The sequence below is a fragment of the Lates calcarifer genome, linkage group LG16_LG22, assembly GCF_001640805.2.
Source record: "Lates calcarifer isolate ASB-BC8 linkage group LG16_LG22, TLL_Latcal_v3, whole genome shotgun sequence".
NCBI lineage: Eukaryota > Metazoa > Chordata > Actinopteri > Centropomidae > Lates > Lates calcarifer.
This window is the reverse complement of record NC_066848.1, coordinates 25096463-25117683: the sequence shown is the minus strand read 5'-3', so window position 1 is coordinate 25117683 and position 21221 is coordinate 25096463. Positions and strand designations below refer to the sequence as shown.

The 21221-nt window shown below is 38.2% G+C and overlaps 1 protein-coding gene across 1 annotated transcript in view; it reads left to right on the top strand.

Annotated features, from left to right (window-relative positions):
* The first annotated feature begins 452 nt into the window (after nt 1-452).
* The window catches only part of atp6v1ba (ATPase, H+ transporting, lysosomal, V1 subunit B, member a), a 34784-nt gene continuing 14015 nt past the window's right edge, over nt 453-21221 (top strand). The window contains exons 1-6 of the mRNA XM_018678897.2: nt 453-670; nt 14037-14092; nt 14415-14513; nt 15432-15525; nt 16129-16206; nt 17313-17452. Coding sequence (XP_018534413.1) covers nt 562-670; nt 14037-14092; nt 14415-14513; nt 15432-15525; nt 16129-16206; nt 17313-17452 — 576 coding nt within the window. The 5' untranslated portion in view covers nt 453-561. The remainder of the gene's footprint in view (nt 671-14036; nt 14093-14414; nt 14514-15431; nt 15526-16128; nt 16207-17312; nt 17453-21221) is intronic.

The window sequence follows — 21221 nt, the reverse complement described above, 5'->3', positions numbered from 1 at the left end:
ATCATTAACAGTAACAATGTACAATGCATACAGGCTATTGTGATTTCTTTCTCGGAGTGTTTTCTGTGTATATACATTAGACCTATCTAGGGTGTGCCCTGCCTCCCACCCAACCTCCCCTGCCCAGGTTCAATGGGTATAAATAAAGGTAAAATATGTGGATGAGTGGGATTAAATGTGAAACGTGAAATGTTAGTTTGAGTGTTAACTCAGCACTGACTGATAAGTTGTAACCTATAGTTGTTGGTAGTTATTTTTTATTCTTATCTCACCACTTTAGTCAGCTTTTCATTCAGAAAGCAAGCGACCAACAGCACATTTTTTAAAGTATGCATATGTGTATCTCTCAAATGGTAACGCTAAATGCCCTGTTCTCTTAACCTATTTTGCTCATACACGTACATAACATGCGCAGCCTCGGTCGGGTCCATCCCCTCTCCAAACATCCGGTTCCTCAGTGTCATATGACCAGCGCTCTGCTGTCATTTGAGTAATTCTGCGGCAGTTAGCAAAGCACATCGACCAACATTAACTTTCTCAGGTTTCCTTCTTTGTCCGACGATGGCAACGCTGGTGGCAAACAGGGCAATGGACGTCAACGGTTTGGCAGCAGCTGCGAGGACACACACCCAGGCTGTGACAAGAAATTACATCTCTCAGCCCAGGCTAAGTATGTAACGTTAGCAAGCTGGTGAATGTAGCTGCTGTAGCTAGTGGCTAACAAGATTGTTGTGCTGCATTCGAAGACATGGGAACGGTGGGAAATGCGACTACTTTTTATCAATGTGTCGTTGATCTCAGCATTAAGGAGAAAAATGCACCGACAAAATGTAACTCCTGTCACCCTTCAGTTAGAAAATACGTCTTAGGAACTTCAACCCTGATGCAGGACAGGACAGTAATACGTTGTATTAACATGTACAGTATGGTCCGCGGCCAGGGAACATGAAGTTCGATGTCTTCATTTTCTGAATATTTTATTTTCAGAAATACTTAAATTCCAGTGTTGGGGGAGTTGGTTTAAAACTCATCCGAGATGTAGGTTGAGTGGGAGCATGTTGATGAAGAGAGTACAAACCTTGTAATGGCGTTGATAACCTTACTGTTTTTCCAATGTACCTGAACGCAGCACTGGGGAAGGAGGGAGGGGGGGCATAATGTTAGCTGCCTGTCAAGCCTCGAAGCTACAAATCGATTATAAAAACTAGCTGGTTTTACGTCCCTTATTAAATCTGAGGTAGTGTTATAATTTAATCATACAACTGGCACTACCATTTGTCTTAAACCTGTATCACTGTAAAACTGCAAACCAGCTAAGCTAGCATGCTAGCTAGCTGTAGCTAACAGTGACAAGTCCGACGTAGCTACACTTAGCTTGAATTACAATTAGAAATTTTACGAAGATTGCCTTAAATATGAGTTACATGTTAATTTCATGTCGGTACAAATACATTATTATCACTGTTGCGGTGGCTGCGCACAAGCTCAGTATTACTACTATCCGAAAAACACAAATACGGTCGGCGTAGTGGATTAGTTAGCTTAGCAGTCACCTGACTGGTGGTAACCACACGAATGAATGAGACACCGTATTAATGTTGTTTTATGATGTACTGAGTTGAGATTGGCACATGTAGCGTTCCTTCTATTGCCTCCAGAGTAAAGTTACTGTGTGGCGCTCTTTTAAATGACCAGCTTCGACATATGGTAGCATCTTCATGTTGGAGAACAGACTGGTGACAGATGGATGATCGCTCATGTGACTGGGTCACATGAGTTGTGCAGGCTGTAGTGGAGGTGATGAGAATGACAAACTGCACTTCCTTGGCTGATGGACATATGCATTTCTTTAATCTATAACTACAGTTGTATTCTGCTGTTAAATTTGAATGTTGCCTTAAAGGTTTATCTGTGCTGACAAGAACAGAATTATGATGTATTTAGTTACATTTTTAAAAGTATATTGATTATTGAGTCAGTATACAGCATTAGTTTGTCTGACGTGAACTAAACACTAAAATTTTCTTAATTTTCGACCAGGTCTTTTGGAAAGTGTAAAATGTTTTATGTGAACTGAAATTTAAAGTTAAATATTTTGAAAACATTAATGCAGTCGAAGGGATAGAAGACAGTTTTTTTTTTTTTAAGCAGTTGTTACCTTTATTGTATTGTAGGGCTACAACTACTGAATATTTTGATCAATCTCAAAACTCAAAGATCTTTAATTTACCTTAACAGAGAATTAAGAAAGTGAGCAGATATTCACATTTGAGAAGCTGAAACAGTGTATTTTTGGAGTTCATTTCTGTTCAAATTAATCATCAATTCATTGTCAAAATTGTTGCTGATTAATATTCTGTCACTCAACTAATTTTTCAAACAGTGTATTGGGTAAATGAGGTCAAGTTTGTTCTCAGAGAAATTAATTTAGTTAAAAAACAACAACACATGAATTATATTGTTTTTGTGGCCACTGTTGATCTGAATGCAGCAATAACTGACACTTGAATCTTAATGTGGTTTTTGCTGTCTCTATTTCCTGTATCCTCTACTTTATATAGATGATTTCCTCAAGGATATTTAACTAAAACCAGTTTTTAACTGAAAGTCCTAATGTATCCAGAATTGATGGAGTAGATCATTCTGTGTCAAATTTCATTAGTCTGTAAGGTTTGGACTGAGTAGTAGCTCATGATGATCTGAATGCTGGTTCAGGTTTATTACCACTGGCCTAATAAGTATGGATTATAGGAGGAAGATGGTTCGTTCATGCTGTAAGTGTTTTATTTGAACAGATAATCACCACTGTATTTTAACTCGACACCCATCATTCATTCAAAACAAAACTGGAATTTGATAAGACTTCACTCATCTGTTTTGATTAGTTCAGTGAATCACATGGGTTTTGATGATTTCAGAGTTTTAGATAAGTATCCTGCTTTGGGAATGATTAAACGGTATTCTTTAAAGAAAAGGTGCAAATAATTGTTCCATTGTTTTCCCACTCAAATAAAACAAAGGCATACTTTATCTAGCCTAATCTACCTTGTTGACCACTGTGATTAGTTGTTCATGCTGTGGCCTTATTGTTAAATTTTTGATCGTGCTGATTACCTGGTTTGAATCAATGGAGGGAGTTTTACAAATCTTGGTGTTTGGCACTTTGCTCTGTGAGCCTGATGTAGAGCCTGTGCAGTGAGTTTGATTATGCTGTTGAACTGTGTTCAAGCACATGAAGCCAGCAAGGTGATGGTTTTTCCTTTGTGCAAGTGTCAGAGAGGCAAGCATGGACTAAAAGCCTTTTAGCAAACTGGAAGGAAATGACTTAATGGAGCTTGGGCCATCTGAGAGCTAAGCAGAGAGGATGCAACGTGTGATAAAACCCTTGTCCTAAAAACATCTAACCATCCTACTTCTGAAATTCTCTAATTTTGTTGTAGCAGAATGGCTCACCTTTTTTCTCTCATCAAACACATTACCAAACAGCAGTGGTCCATTCTGATGATGAGGTAGCAATTCAGAGCCAAATGATAAGCTCAAGTAACTGTTAGGAAACTTTTACAATACATGTTGCATGTGTCAAGCCATATGGTTAGAGAGGATGTCTTTGCTTTAATGTCCCTTATACTGCTTTTATATAGGGGTGGTTTTCACAGAGGTCCACGTCTACAGGTGGAATTTCACAGATTTAAGTGAACAGCAGTGAAGTTAACACAGAAATACATGATTATACAATTACTTTGCAATTTTTGAATACATATGAATAATGGTAATCTTTGGAATAAAATAAAATCGTATTGTGATTCTTTTTTGACAGTTATTGTGATTGTGATATGAGTCACTGTTACATTGGTAATTTTTTAATTTTATTTTTACTGAAAAAAAAAAGTAAATAAATGATGATGATGTTATTTTTGCTGGGGTCTGCACCAAGCAAACATGTTCACCTACATCTGCTGAATCTGATTTGTAGGCTGCGGCATCTCTGTAACACGACAGTGGTTCATTTATGATGCTATGTTGTGAAACATTTTACATTTTATAAAAAAACACAGCTCTTGTGATTTGAATATTGCACTTGGCCATATTGCAGCTTTGATTATATTTAGATTAATTGCTCAGCCCTAGATATTACAGTAGTGATGTTTCCACAAAAGCCTGCCTGCTAGGTTTGTTGGTTAGCACATCCTCATTGCACTTTTGTGTCCTGCTGTCTGTTAAAAAAACTGCGGCATGCTTGACTCGTTCGAGACTCATTGAAGGCATTGGAACTTCCTCAATGATTGCAGACCTCAGTTAGTCTCCACATCTTGGGCCAGAGGGTGAAGGAGAGAGGATGAGAAGAAAGCACCCATTGTAAACTCGGGGTATTTTACATTTCCACAGTTGTGTCATAGGCACCTCTCTGCTGCTCTCAGTTTCTCTTTTTTTTTTCTCTCTCTCTCTCTTTTTTTAAATTAGTTGATAAAAAATTGTATTTCTTTAATGTAAGAGAGAATTAGTGCTGTGGAAATTAACATGCTGTGCCATTCCATACTGAGTTTCTCAAGATAATGAATACACACAGAGAAAGTTTTAGTTGGCATTAACTTGGGAGAGGTGAATTTAATTGCAAGGCCTTTCTCTGAATGTGATCCTGCTTGGTTCTCTGTCTGCTACTATTTGATAATTAAATATACACCATGATTTTTCATGCAGTAAATTACAAGAAGATTCACACTTGAAATTCAGCACTGTTCACGTGTGAGTTGGTGTAGTCCAGTAGAACTCCAGACTTGATGCAGCAGAGGCTGTAGTATCCTAGATGTTCGTAAAAAAGCTGCACTCTGCTCTTCATATAGTGCAGCTTAATTGCTTCTTTAATTCGACTCCCTTCAGCCTTTCTATTATAATTTTGTGGTTTCTCAAAGGCCAAACCAAGATTACCCTGATGACATTACTGTGACATAATGAGGTGTTTTCTGAGACTTGACTGGCTCCTCCAGAGTCACAGATGACATTATACAACTGTTTTCACAAGCTGAGTAGTACTTGATTGACAGTGTTTTCATGTGTGAAATCTGTGGAATGCCCCTTTAAAGACCATCAGTAGTGAGCCTGTGGAAATTTAAAGATTTGTGGGATGTTATAACCGAAACCAAGGAGAGCTGCTTATTGACATAGTATGTCATAGTCAGTCATTCATAGGGGCAGGGTGTGTCCTCTATCAGACTTGGTTTTTGTTTTTGTTTGTGTCTCAGAATGAAGATCTGACATCTACACATGACAAATCTTCAACCATGTCTATGTTAGGTTAAAGCAAACTATAACGTCACTGTAGGATGTAGGAAATCAGAGACTTTGTTCAGTATAGCCAGCCGCCAGACATCAAATAGTCTATAAGATCACGATAATGAGATGGTTTTTCACTACCTTATTGACTTGACAGGGCTCTAAGAGCGGCAGCTATTGAAAAGCCACTCTGAGACAGAGCAGGAAAATAAACAAATAAAGACATTTCTCATCAGACCAAGTCTTTTCTTTTAAGAGGCCTTTGTCTCTCTCATGTCAAATGTGACAAAAGCTATTAGCCCACGAAATGGCTTGTCTTTGTTTTAGTAGTACATTCTGTCATTTAGTGCTATGAAAAGACATGGAGCAAGGCACTATACTTCTTTGTAAAGATTTAATTAATTGTAATAATGTAGTCACGATAAACAAATGTCTCATCTGTCACCATGAAAGTAATTTCTATAAAATCAATGTTATTTTTGTAACAGTTCTATAATCCACATTCTAATTAGGCTTAAGCAGCTAGTTTGTCAGTAGAAAAAAAGACTCTCCCGTGGGCGTTTGCCATTCTTTTCATGAAAGAACATTAAAATGTGGGCTAAGGATTTGACACCATTTCTGTCTGTTGCATGAACAGAAACTCATCCTTGTGAGTGGCACACTTGTGTTGCTGACCACTCATCATTAATTTCCTGACATTCTTCATCGCAACAATTGTTGGGTCATTTAGAGAAGTAAGTGTGTATTTTCAAATACTAGAAATTCCCCATTCCACTGCTCAACTTCCCCCAAACCTTGGGATGTAACAGTAGCATGACAGTGTATCAGTGGTTTAGCCTTTTTATAAACTAAAGTGGCACCAGTACACACAGTCTTTATTGTTGCTTGTCTTTCATCATAGATTATATTCTGTTGTAATGCAATACAGTTTTCTCCTCTGCCTCCCTAAAATATTGTTCACGCTTTTAATTTGAGTATTATATCCACTGAAAGAGAAGAGGGTTTTGGTGCTGTTTACATTTGCTAATGATACACTAAATTCTGACAGTTGAAGATAATGTATGCACTTTTAATATGACCTCTTATGCTTTTTTGGCATACTTTGTTCAAACTCGGAAACATTTGTCAGTCATCATTTTTATGGTTAACTTATGCGGTTTATGCGTTCTAGTTTTCAAAATCCATGTTGCAGTGCAGTGAATTAAACATGAACATGTTTGTGCATCTGTTTCTGGGAACAGGGCTTCTAAAAAAAGGAAAGCTGTGGGGTCTCCTCTTTAGCACCTCAGTGTAGTGTTGATGGTCTGAATGAAGCAATGTAAACAGTTGTATATTTCATCTCCTCATTTTCAGTTGACACTGGTAGTGGTTTCTAGGAAAAGTTGCTCTGTTGACACGTGGACACGTAGAGCTGTGTTCATCTCATCTCCACTTGTTGCTGTGGCCATGCACGGAGTGTTGATCTGCAGTAGTTCTGCACATCAGCTTTAACTTGGCAAATAATTGAAGAACAGACAACAGCAGGATTTCAGTTGTGACAGTGTTGTCTCAGTGGCATGATTACTGCTGACAAATTGTGATACTTCTTAGATGGTACTAAATGATATGTGGTTTTATGTGAGTACAGCATTTTGTTCTCTAGTTTTACTTCATCTACTTTATTAGGAACACCATGCTAATACTGGGTAGGGCCTCCTGTTGTTCACAAACAGCCTCAGTTCTTCGTGGCATGGATTCCTCAAGATGCTGGAAACATTCTTGAAATTCGGCTCCATGTTGACATGACTGGCCGTTGTTCCTCATTATAATACCCACCTGCACAACGGCCCCACTCTGCTCACAAATTTGCTCCAGATCGAGCCTGATGACATTTCCTCACAATCAGTGCAGTGTGGTAGGGACTCCCCTTTACACAAAGTACCTGTGCACCTGCAGGGCTAAAAGCATCTCATTTTGTAGGGGTGTCAAAACCAGGAGGAGGATGTTCAACATGTCAAAACTCAGATTGGCAATTGGTTGGACAGAGGTGTGTAAACTACTACATTAAAACCGATTGGTGTATACCCTGAGAACTGTTTATGACTCCCCATGATTTTAAAGTGCTTTTGTTTGTTCTAAAAGTTGTCTGCAATTTGTTAACAAAACATCCAGCTTGACCTTCATCTGTTTTTTTGGGTTCATTTTAGTCACACAAATATTTTATGTTAAAAGCACAAACCACTTTCTGCAGCTTGAAAACTTAATCTGAGAAAAAAAGCATAGCAATTTTTTTTCCTTTCCATTACACAAATAAAACGGGTGGAGAAATGAACAGATTGCCTAGTCTCAAACTGTAACACTGTTTTTTGTTTGTTTGTTTGTTTGATTTTCTTCACTTTAGTAAATCTTAGAGACATGTTCTTCCTTTTACTTGTTATGACCTTGGTTTTATCCTTTCTGCTGAAGATTGTATTAGTTTCATTTATCCCAGGACTTATGAGATAATAGATCAGTTTTAAGATGTAGAGAATATATTGTTTGATAATTTGACATCAGTTCACAGAACATGTGGTAGTCGTTGCGAGTAGGTATTGTGCAGACGGAACAGAATCAGCTTTGAGACTGAATGAGCTTTATTAATTATCGGTGGACCATATTCTCAGAAAATTCAGCAATTAATCAAATATAGATTTTACAGAGTGACCATGTAGTTTTTGAGGACCCCAGTGGGGCACTGGGGCTTCAGGGTAGTTGCCTGATTGGCCTTCGTGAGCAGTGGTTGCACACTAAACCATCTGCAATGTCTCAATTGTCAGATACAGTGTTTTTATTACTGCATCCAGTTACATACTTGTCATCATATACCTGCAGTTCATCCACCAATGGGAAAGTCGGTTTTTGGAAATCAGTCCTGTCTGTGCTGGCTGTAAGGTGATCCCTTCATAGTGCTACTACACAAGAAAAAATGGGTGACAAAATCTTGAAGTCATAATCTCTTTCTCTCACTGACCACTGAAGTTCTCGTTAGTTTGATTTTGTTGGAACTTTTGGAAAAAGTGACTGGATTTTTTCCCCCATATATTTTACACTGCACATGATCTATGAAGGCATCTCTCCTTGGCCAGCATGAGGAGAAATCGTTACAATGATCACTTTCTGAACATACATATGGCATATGAGTGTTGCATTATGGAAGACAAAGCCTGCCCTTTAATTAATGATTGAGCCTCTATGTCTTTATATGCTCTTAACTGTCCATCTTTTACCACAGCCATTGTTCAGACTTTTTGTTGCTGTGATTTGAGTTTTAAGCAGCCACTGGAGGTGTAGAGGAATGGGTAAATTAATAAGCAAGATGGCAGTGTAGGTACATGTATTTGTTTTGTGGCCCTATGGTAGACTGTTTATTCATTTTGGGCAAGTGCAGATTTGATATTGGTGCACTGATACTTTGAACCATTAATGTCATTGGAAACTTGACCGTGACAACATAGAAAACAAAGGCTACAGAATGAGTCAGAGGATTGTAAGTAATTTTATCATGATGGTTTATTGACTAACTGTTGCATGTTTCTGTCTGTGTATGGTGAGGTGAGGTGAGGTGGGGGTGAGGGCTGGTTGTAGGCTTGAGGCAATTAGCATTCCCATGTCCAGTGGGGCTGTGGGAATCCCTTGAAGTAGAGGCTAAGGCGTGATTGTGAGGCTGCACATCACAGCAGCCCCCGCTTTGTAGCGTTCATTTATTGTCAGAATGATGATGCACCCTCATCTCCATCCCAGCTCTAAACCCCCGCCTCCCCTTGAGTTCCCCCTTCTTTCAGCTGGGAAATTGAATTGTGTTGGAATGCTCTGTGCCTCTTTTCTCTGGCACTTGAATGGGCTCTTTAGTATTTCACACCAAGGTGTCCTTCAGGGTGCGAGGTCAGGCTACCAAAACAGCTTCTAGTGGCGGATTAGGACCAATTAACATCTTTGTACACAAAGAGCTCTGGCAGCTGAACAGGCTGCAGGGTGACCTACACTGCGGTTGCATGCCAAGCCAGGGGACTGCTGCACTTGAACTGAAGTAGCAAAAGAGGGGTGGAGAAAGTTTTCCAAACCTAATGGGAAATGTTGCTACTTCACACCTCATGAACATATAGGCCATTGAGCAATTGTTATCTTGTGAAATGAGAGAGCAAACCTTTTTTTTAAATCATCACAGTTGTACGTAAGTGTCCTGTTTGTTTTTTTTCCTCTCATATAATGATGGGCTACTATATAGAGCCAGCATTAGACCTTTAATCCCACTGGAACTACTCATTCAAAAATTCAGCATACTTAAGACTTGGTGCCACCAAATTTGCTTTAAGGAATCAACCTCAAAAACACCTCAAACTATTTGGAAGTAGCAAATGATGATGTACTGTATGCTGCATTTAATAGTTTTAAAAAAGTTTAAAAGTTTCCACACACCTTTGACCGTAAAATGTATAGAAACTTGTGAAACTGAAACCTGTCATTTAGCATTTATGACATCTAGTAGATGACAGCTGACACAAGATACAGTACATTTATATTTTATTGCAAGTAAGTCTGCTGTTAATCTAGAACTAAAAAGGTAAATGAGGCAAGTTAGGGAAAAGTGAATATTTCCCTTAATCTTATTTATTTCATTTGTTTGTCCAAATAGGATGTTTTTATGATTGAGGATGTTTTTATGATTGTCTCTGGTGTGATGTTGTGGTTGTCAAATATAGCTTGATGGTCACAGTAAATGAGGGAAGTCAAAGTCACTTAAAATTTATTAAAATTAGATTTACATCCTCCTGTCACTGCTAACAAATGTCTACCTAAAGATGCACTGACCTATGGATTTCTAGGAGGTTCCTGTATAATTACGTAGCCCAATTTTCCCTGCAGCATTATTATCATCCCTCAGGAAATAGCCATATGTATCTCTTTTGAAATCTGTGGGCAATTTGTAGGCTAAGTGTAGCTATTAAGTCCTTTTACAAACATGGCCAACATGGACAATCTGCCCTTTGTGAGGGGGAAAAAGGCCTGGCCATAAAAAAACATAATGTTGTGAAAATTTGATGGAATTTTAATAAAAGCAGCGTTTTTTTCCTTTTTCTGCAAATGGGGCATGTTTAGGTATGGAGAGCTCTCTTTAAGTAAAAAGATGTCAATCAGTGTAATAATAATAATCTTTAATAATTGTTGGAGCAATGTTGAAGCCATTCTCAGATCTTCACTACTGTGGAATGACATACTGTAGTTGATTTATATTTTGTATAGGTCAGGTACACTTTGCTGATTGTGCAGCCAAAGTGTGTGAATTCATTACATGCACATTTGCGCCTCATGTTGTATACTGACTTTTGTTTTCAGTTCTGCAGTCTGGCTACATGGTCAAGACTGACCTGAATTTGTACCATCCAGTGACATTCTCCTATCATCTGTTGCTGTTATTTCAGCATATTTAGAGTTGGCGACACAGATGAATCCTCTGTTGCCATATATTGCAACATTAATATATGTATTGTATTTTTTCAGTACATTGTCTGCATAATTGAGTTTATGGACAACATAATCAGGTAAGAATGTTTGCTTTGGCCAGTCCAGTTTATTAATGAAATTAAATCACATTCATGCTGAAATCATTTTAAACTTAACATTGCCGTGAAGCAGTCCTTCTCATTGATTTTTACAAGGTTGCCTAGAAGGTTGCCTAAAATAGGAATACAGGATTTATATTGTCTCTCTCTCTCTCTCTCTCTATATATATATATATATATATATATCACAGTGTTCTGCTTAGGAACCTTTGGTCCTGACATTCATTTGGATGTTACTTTGTCACGTACCACCCACCTAAATATTGTCACAAACCAAGCACACACCCCTTCAATGGCAACAACACTCCCGTGTCAGGGGCCTCCTGACTGCTCAGAAATGTCTTGAGGAACATGACAAAGAGCCAAAGCTGTTGACCTGGGCTCCAAACTCTCCAGAACCCAATCTGATTCAGTACGCCCAATCTGATTCAGTACCTATGGGACCTGCCTAATATTGCATAAGGTCCCCCTCATACTGGCAAAACAGCTCTGACCTGTTGGGTCTTGGACATGGGATCTCTGTAGATCTCCTGTAGTGTCTGGCACCGGGACATTGGCAGCAGATCCTTTGGGTCCTGTGGGTTGTGGGATGGGGCCTCCATGGCCTCTGACTTGCTCTGGATCATCCCACAGAAGATGGGTCAGATTGGGATCTGGGGAGTCTGGAGGCCAGGTCAACAGCTTGGGCTCTTTGTCGTGTTCCTGGAGACATTTCTGAGCAGTTTTTGTGGTGTGGTGGGAGTATTATCCTGCTGGAGGAGGCCCCTGACATTGGGGAGTGTTGTTTCAATTGGAGGGGTGTGTGCTTGGTTTGTGACAATATTTAGGTGGATGGTACGTGACAAAGTAACATCCAAATGAGTGTTAGGACCAAAGGTTCCTCAGCAGAACATTGTGTTATAACGAGATGATTGATGTTATTCACTTCATGAACATTATGGCTGGTGTGTGTGTGTGTGTGTGTGTGTGTGTGTGTGTGTGTGTGTGTGTGTGTGTATATATATATATATATATACACACACACACACATACATCTGTGTGTATAGAGCAAAATGTATGAGAGCTTGAGTCATTTACTAGAATCTGTGCCCTGACACAAGAACCGAGATAAAGGCTGTTTAGAGTGAAATTCATTTTATTTTGAAGAGGAAAATGATTTTTCTTTTTTCTTTTTTTTCAATCTTTTTTTGTATGTGTGGTGCCCTTGGTTTTTATCATCACACTTGAGCCATCTTTTCTCTGGCTCTCTCAACAGTCTCTGTCCCACCCTCTCACCACCTCCTCCCACTCCCCCCTCAACACACACATACACACATTGCCTGTCTGGCTAATAGAGGGTGAAATGCAGGTGTGTGTGGGAAATGGCTGCAATACTGTAGCGCATTGACAGGTTATTTTGTTGGCCTCTGCCTAATTAGTGGCATAGTGGATGCACCCTGCTAAGCTTTAGTGCTTTATGTTCGTACCAGTCTGTTCTAATTTCCTTGTGCCTTTGATATCAGCCCTGAGATTGACAGTTCACAGATAAAGAGGAACACTGGACCATGATAGAAAACCCATTGGAAACAATGCTGCCACCTTCAGTGCCCCACCCCCTTCAGCCCCATGTCTTTGCATTTACCTCCTTAGTCTGCAGATGTGTAGCATATGGGGGGAGGGGAGAGGGGAGGGGGTTGGGCACTTGCTAACTAAAGGGAAAAGTACTGCTTCTTCTAAAATATGTGTGTCTCTATACTCAAAGAGAGATTATTGTGGTTGCTTTATAATGCATTTTCAAATTTTATTTGCACATTTTGCACATTTTACAAAACAAGTTATAAGATGCACAACTTGGTCGACTTCACTGTGTACTTGGTTCATTTTCACTCTTTTCCTAAGAGGTAACAAATTTATTCTTATGGTAACTTACTGTTGATTATAGTATGACAAGAATATGACACTGAACTGTGCAGTTTGTGTTTTTATTCCAGTGGCAAAATATGTACAATCAAATGTTGCGTCTGTATTGTACAGGGGAAACAAATCATCAATAACAGGTGCTTGTAGCTTCATAGTCTGTTATAAAAGTCTAGTTAATTTGTGGTGAAGAAAATAAAAGTCTGTGAGTGACATCAAAAGCCTTCAGCATCATCCATATAATTGAACCCAGAGCCAGTATCAGAGGGGTATTTCACTGTAATTCTTCTCTTCTCACCCGTCCCAGATGTTATCCTTTTAGAAAAATTACTCAGAATTCTTTGAACGCCCCCATTTTCCCCATTTTAATGTAAATTAAGCAGTTCACAAAGGCCACAGCCCAAGGGAAAAAAATAAACAAAACAAACAAACTGTCATAGAAAACAGGTCTTTTTCAGAGATGAAACTTCCAGCGGCAATGGAAGTAAATGAAGTCTTGAAATGGAAGTAAATGAAGTCTTGAATCAGGTGACCCAACGGTAGTTGATGACTTCTAAACCCTCTGTCTAAGACAAAGACAATGTCGGAACAAACTGTGTTACCTCTTTAAGAGTAATTGTGAAATTTGCATCAATTATGAAGTGACTTCAGTAATGTTGGTTGTAAGTACACAGGATTTACTTTACTGATTGCGAAACCACTGGAATGGTCCTTTAAGTACAAATAAAGTGAATTACTGTTTCATCTTATTGATGATTAAAGAAAGAGACAGCAGCTGAAGGTCATGGAAATGGCATTGTGCAACATTGTTGCTGACATATTTGATGTGTACTTTTCATTGAGCTCTAGTAAGTTCTTTCAGTACATCTTGCTACAGTTATTATTATTTTTAATATTAGGGAAGGCCACAGGCTGTTTCCACTAACCTTCGTCAGTGATGACCCTTCATTTAGTATTCTATTATTGTGAGGCTCAGAACTAACCACACGCCTATGTAATTGTACTTCCTGCTCAGGAACAAGTGAATTTCATGCATTTTTCCTGACATTTCCCTACCTTTGACATTTGGGCTTCGAAGTGCATGAAAGCTGTTTAAGTCTCACCATGAAAGGTCAGCTTGTGATTATTAACTGTATTGGCTGGAGGAGAGTCTCCATGTTCCCATGTTGATTGGTGGCTTTCAGCTACACAACGAAATGGTAATATTGTCAGCATTGCCTGCCTTATTTTACTGTCCTGTGGCCTCTTGAAATGAAGAAATGAATGAACTGTGTAACTCTCTTCTTTCAGCTTATTCTACTGTGTCCGGTGTAAATGGACCCCTGGTGATCCTGGATAACGTGAAGGTGAGGCTGCTAAGAAGATGTTTTTATTAAACTGTATGTCAATATATGACTTCTCCTATTATTACTATTAAAACTATTGTTGACTTATATTCCCCTAGTGTGAGAGTCTAGTTTGAGAATTTATTAAGAGGCTTCGACACCATCACTCAACTGCAGTGCAGTGGGGATAGGTCTGGCTATGTGGGACTACCCCTCAACCAACTGTAAAATAAATGTTTACTGAAGTCAGTATAAATTACCAAGGATGTTTTCAGATGCCTCTGGTATTATAAGTTACATTTTTGGGCAGTTTTAGTGACACTGTTGAATCTCTTTGAACTAGTTCCCCAGATATGCAGAGATTGTTCACCTGACCTTGCCGGATGGCACCAAGAGGAGTGGGCAGGTCCTGGAGGTGATTGGAAGCAAGGCAGTCGTCCAGGTAAGAAACACAATATATATAAGTCTGACTGACACCTTGCTTTGCTAAAATCTACAGTGCCCAGCTGTAAGGGGGTTTCTGCGCCTTTAAAAATAAATAAAGCAAAATGAAGTATTCAACAAATGGACTACACTTAATTAATTGATCCACAACTTGTATTATTTCTAAGTTGAAGTGTGGGGTATTTGATCTTATTTTTAATTAAACCGGTTAGATAGACAATATTGAAAATATAGACCCCGAAGTACAACCTCAATGCAACAGCAGTGATTGGTTACGAAAGAACCTTTGAACACCACAGGTGGTGTCTAATGTAACATAGCTCCACATGATAATAAAAGCAGAGTGTTGGACTTCATAAAGATGGAGAAGATACTAGAGCAACAGCAAGCTACTGAACATATGCTGAAACACAGCTGCAGCAGTGCTTGGGAACCATACTATCAATAACAGAAGGAGCAGTGGTCATCCTCCAGAGATGATGCCATGCACAATTCACTGTTTACACACACTGTTAATGAAAAGTACTTTACATGAAGTTGGTCTCTACAGATGGTGTCCAAGAAGAAAACCACTGCTCCCAAAACAACACAAAACTGCAGATTAAAGTTTACCACAGAACATGAAAAGAAGCCTGATTAATGTTTGCAGGGAATCCTACGGTGAGTTTGGTGATACAGTGACTGTATAGTGACAGAGAGTGACCATGAAATATGGAGGTGGGACTGTGCTGATGTGGGGCTGCATGTGTTCAAAAGGTGTAGAAAAGATGACATTTATGACACTGTGAATAAAGGTTTGTATACCCAGTTATGAAATGAAAAGACTACTCCTGAAACATTAACAAGCTAGCATGTTGCATGTTAGCATGCTGATGCAAGTGTTCATGAATTGCTTCCTGTGTCTGTGTTTGTACAGGTGTTTGAGGGAACATCAGGCATTGATGCCAAGAAAACAGCCTGCGAGTTCACCGGTGATATCCTGCGTACTCCAGTGTCAGAGGACATGCTGGGTATGATCAACATGTCATTTCATATGTCAGAATTCATCCAAATTTAGTGATAACACTCTACAGAATAAAGTAAATAATCCTGTTTGAAATACAGAGATAAAAATTTAAAAGCATGTTGAACACTGCTTTAAGTGTTATGCTGCATTTTCCTTCAATTTGCTTATTTTACTGATGTTTTCAATCTTCTCAGTAAATGGTAAAAGCAAAACAGCACTGAATCAAACCTTATCTCTGAATGCTCTTGTCTCAATCAGTGTGATTATCTCAGTACAGCGCAAGGTTACATATATTTGAACAGCTGTAGAAAGTAAACCTGCTTTTGTTTTTGAAGTATCATTAATCATGTCCATGAATTTCTAATTACTTGTACATGTTACTTGTAGACTCGACAAGAGCCGTGAGAAGCACTCTCATCTGTTTAGTCTAACACAAAACAGAATAGATCAGATGTGGTTGGAAGTGTCATCTAATGAATTGCATTTTATTAATGTTTTTTAGTAATTATGTTTGAATTCAACTTTCAGATGAACCAAATAGTTTCTATTTATCATACAATAGACTTGATTTCCACTTGGCTCAAGGGAGAAAGTCTTCCTCTTTCAGGTCGTGTGTTTAACGGCTCGGGCAAACCCATCGACCGTGGACCCAGTGTTCTGGCTGAGGACTACCTGGACATCATGGGTACGATTTCATGAACCTGTCATCCTCCTGTTGATTTGTAGGATATTTTCTAATCCAAACGGATGAATTCTACAAAAAAGTAAAACAAACTGAAAAAGGCACATTCAAAAACACAAACACATTCAGTGGGAATGTTATGATTTTAAGGTCTATCTGAGTATTGTTGCTGACCACGTTCATCCCTTTATGGCCACAGTCTACCATCTTCTAATGGCTACTTCCAGCAGGATAATGCTCCATGTCACAAAGCTAAAGTCGTCTCAAACTGGGTTCATGAACATGACAGTGATTTCAGTGAACTTCAGTGACCTCCCCAGTCACCAGATCTGAATCCAGTAGAACACCTTTGATGTGAGTAGATGTGGTAGAACAGGAGGTTGGCAGCATGAATGTGCAGCTGACAAATCAGCAGAAATGATGTGATGCAGTCATGTCAACATGGAGCAGAATCTCAGAGGAAAGTTTCCAACATCTTATTGAATCTATGCTGCTAAGACCTGAGGCTGTTAGAGAGCACAGGGAGGAACTAACCAGTATTAGTGTGACGTTCCTAATAAAGTGCTCAGTGAGTAAAGTGTTGACGGGTGACGTCACCTGTTATATGTCCCACATAAAGTATGTGTATGAGCACCGGGGTTAAATAGTAAGTAAAGACTTTAGAATTACCTGCATTTGTGTAAAATTGTCTTAAAATATGGTCAGCTCTTTATCAAAGTTACAATAATGAACAAACACAATCTGTTTAAACTAATAACAGGGATTATTGTATTTTTGGTGCTAATTGATAAAGAACATAACATCTAGAATAGTTTTTTTTAATTATATAAAAACTAGTATTGTTTTTATATTGTCTGTCACTGACCTTGCTGATCTTACTCCTAAACTGCAGCCTCAAAAATATATGTTGAATGCAGTCATCCCCACTCTCCCAACAATTAAACACATGCTTCATATAACGCAGACATATGTTGCATTGAACCATTATTTTCTTGCAACATTTAGTTGTATTTGTTTTTTTTTTTTTTCCGTCCTGTATGATGAACAGGGAAGTATGTCATTATTTTTCTTGGGGTCTCTATGTGAAACAGTGCATCTGTGTTTTCCAGGGCAGCCCATCAATCCTCAATGTCGTATCTACCCTGAGGAGATGATCCAGACCGGCATCTCAGCCATCGATGGCATGAACAGCATCGCCAGAGGACAGAAGATCCCAATTTTTTCAGCTGCTGGGCTGCCACACAATGAGGTGAGGCCACCAAACCAGTTTATTTCTACAGAAACACAAAAAGATCCCTCTGATGCTCGATTACTAGTATCCTGGAATTTTCATACAAGGAAATGAGTATCAGAAGTTCTCTAATACCTAAAGGCGAAATAAATATAAATTAATTGTTAACATTTTAACTTGAGTGCTAATTAGTATTACCGGGCCATAAATCAGTAACTATGTTATTTATTTTATTGGTAAATTCTCTTTGGTAAACTCTTAAATTGATGTGTAAAGGTGAGCTTTAGACATCAAAATGTTTTCACAGCTAGGGGAGTACTGCTGCATATGTCAAAAAGTAGTTTAAAGAATTTTGTAGCTCTGCGTGAAGTCTGCAAGTTTGAAATCAAAAAATATCTGAGGGTCAGGGGTTAAAAAGAAGTGAGCTTACTAGATCTCTGTCGGCCACTCCTCAACTCTGCTTGACCACAGAGTTAAAACACAGGAAATGTTTTGGTTGAAACACCAAATGTGAAATGTCGTTCTAATCAAATAACGGTACAACCTGTCATATAGAGGAGTCAGAGACAGTCATTTCTCTACCATCGGTATTCTGAATATGCAGTATAAAAGAAATTATTGCAGCAACAACTGCAGCAGTTCTTCACAAAACACCTACCTCAGTGCTTTCATTATTTTTCTTTGAATAATCATTACTTCTGTTCTGTTGGAGAACATTACTGAGGCAGATTGTAAACTGAAAATAAACACAGGAAGAACACACCAAAATTTAGGTCATGTTAATGACATCCATAAAAATGAATCTAAGCGCCAATACTTTCATATGACCAATATTTTGAGCTCACCTGCTCTCTCCAAATTCGATACTAGTGTCAGACAGCCTTATATTCATGCACATACCTAGAGCTAATCTGTAATCAGTGACATTATCAGGAATCCCCAAGGGTACATCTGAGTTAATCACAATCACTGAACACTAGAAAGAGGTATGAGAGCACAACATTTCACTCCATATACACTCAACTGTCAATTTATTAGGCACATCTAGCTCAAACAGTCTGATACAGTCCTGCAGTAAACCTACCTTCATGAAGGTTATAATGTTCTGTTTTTCGTTGAAATTGTGTTAAAGAGGCATTGATTCAAATGTCTTATCATTTTGGAGGCTGCCGTTTGTGGTGCTGTTGAACTGTATTGTGTTATGTTGACAGGTGTTCCTATTATTTTGTCCACCCCTTTGAAATCAATTAGGGTAGGTCAGACAACAAACACACCTCTTTGTATAATGCAGTACAGTTAAGTGTGTGTATGTATGTCCAGCTTTTTGTAAAACTGATGAAAGCACTACAGCAAAACTGATCATGTTTTAAGTTATTCGAGAAACCATAAGTATAGTAAAAGCTTAGTAAAACAAGGATCTTAATTCAATACTTTGAATGCATCCTCACTAACATGAAAAAATGGTGATGATAGTCCTGCAGCTGATTCACTTTTTCTCTAACTCAGGTCGATACTGCTTCATTTAAAAGATGATCCTTTATTAGTCGTACAGCAGGGAAACTTACATTGTGGCAGCAGCAAATAGGGATAGCAAAATAGAAATACAAAATACAAAACGAGATATAAACAAGACAATATGTAAAAAAAAAAAATTGTGGATCATTGTGGATTATTGAGTGTAGATTAATGGATAAAATGGCAATCTTATCCATTCAAAGTTAAATCTACAACACAATAAAGTGTGCAAAAAGCGAAGGGGTGTAAATATTCTCTGAAGCCACTGTATATTAAGTTCACAAGAAGCATTTGAGATGAGATTTGGTGTTGAATCTACTGTATAGCGCGTTAAAGTTTTTAGCTGGTAGAATATCATTTCTGTCTTAGTAACAGTTTTTATTTGCTTTGCGTAACATAAAGATGAAATAGAGTGAAAAAAAAAAAAAGAAAAAAAGAGCAGCTAAAAAAGAATTTCTATTTCTGCATCTGATGTTACTTTGATGCTCTGCTACACACGCTTTAAACTCCCTGCTAGTTTTACCCACATATGATTTGCCACATGGGTAAGTTATGAGATAGACAACCACTTTTGTGTTACAGTTAATGATGTCCTTAACAGAAATAGATTTTCCAATGTGAGGATATTTGAATGAACAGCATCAGTAAGTTACCACACTGGCAGTTTCCATCTGCAGCAGGTCTAAGAGTAGTTTGCTGTGTAGATTTAGGAGGTGGAAATATTTATTAAGAGGTCTGTTAGGTTTCTTTCTCTCTTAAAAACTATGAGAGGAGAATCTTGAAAGACAGGAAAGGCAATATCCAACTGTAGAAAATGCCAGTATTTGTGTTTCGTACATTCTTTTCTGAACATGATTTTTTGATTTTTTTTTTTTTTTTTTTTTTTTTTGGCTACCTTCAGAATAAATCCTGATGAACATGGAACCTTGAGTAATACAGTTAGTAGAGCTTTGTGTCTGGTCATCTTCATTTTTAAACTGGCAATAACCTCAGCTACAAAGCTATTCTAGGGGCTAAATGAGTATAGATGTTCCCAAGGTTAACCTCCATACTCAATACAGTACATTTTCAATAAAATAAAAATATTTGCCATTGTGGAGGCTGAAAGCTTTGGGATTATTCAATGTTAATTTCCGTGGCTGTCTGACAGTGGAAATGTTTAACATTGATGAATCAGGTCATTCATGTGTGCCTGCTGTTTTCCACAGTGTCATGTGACAACAGTTTCAGTTCTGCTTCCTTTCCAGGGGTTGTCATGTCTCACAATTAAAATTCATGACTCAGGTGCCCTACATAAATCTAACACATTTCACAAGTGTCCTGCATCGCTTAATATTTGATGTTGTTTAAAAGCAGTGCAAGTGAAGTAAAACATTTGACACTTCATTTGTAAGTACCACACATGACCTGCACACATGTAAATGGCAACATTAAAAAGACAACAGAAATCCCTCAGCAGAAAAAAAACCTATGCATTTTGTTTCTGTTTGTGAGGCATTTGCTGAGCTCTGGCTTTTGCTGCAGTGTGTTTTCATCATGGTGACAGCTGTGTAGCACTCACAGCTTTGTTGTGGCTGAGTGGAAATTAAACCAACAAGATCAGGTCATACCTAAAGAAGGAGAGTGATCTGTTATTTCCAGCTAAATTGTCACAGTACACTAGTTTAAGTAGGACAGCTTTGGGAATTGCCCCAAGGCGAAAAAAAGAAATAAAGAGAGAAAATAAATAAATAAAATGAAAATAAACAATGGCCACAAAGACAACTCCATTGTGTTTGGCAAAACAATTATTGATTGATTTCAATCTACTGAACCACTCCAGCACAATTGAGGTTTCTTGAGTGACTATTGGCTGTTCTTGATGCTCTTCAGCTAAAAAAAGAGGATTTAGAAACCAGTGTTGACCCTTGTATTCTTCTTTTCACTCCTCCAGTCCTTCACACGTCAGTGCTCAGGGACAAAATTTAATGCTGTTACCTTCTCACAATGGAAAACCATTATCAGACAGTAACAACAGTGTATTTCTTTTTGTATTTTGGGAGATGTTTTAATATCCAGCGAAACCTTATTTTTAAGTTGTTATTAACACAGCAAACAAGATTATGTTTAAACCTTTAAGATTTTGATTGATTTTTGATCTGCTGTCAGTTGTTTCCCAAATGCAATTAGAATTTAAAAATGAAAAAATACATATTTATAGCTCATGTAAATCTATGTTTCTGTGTGAGTAAGAGCACTTAAAATGCAATGGATGATAAAATAAATTGAATAT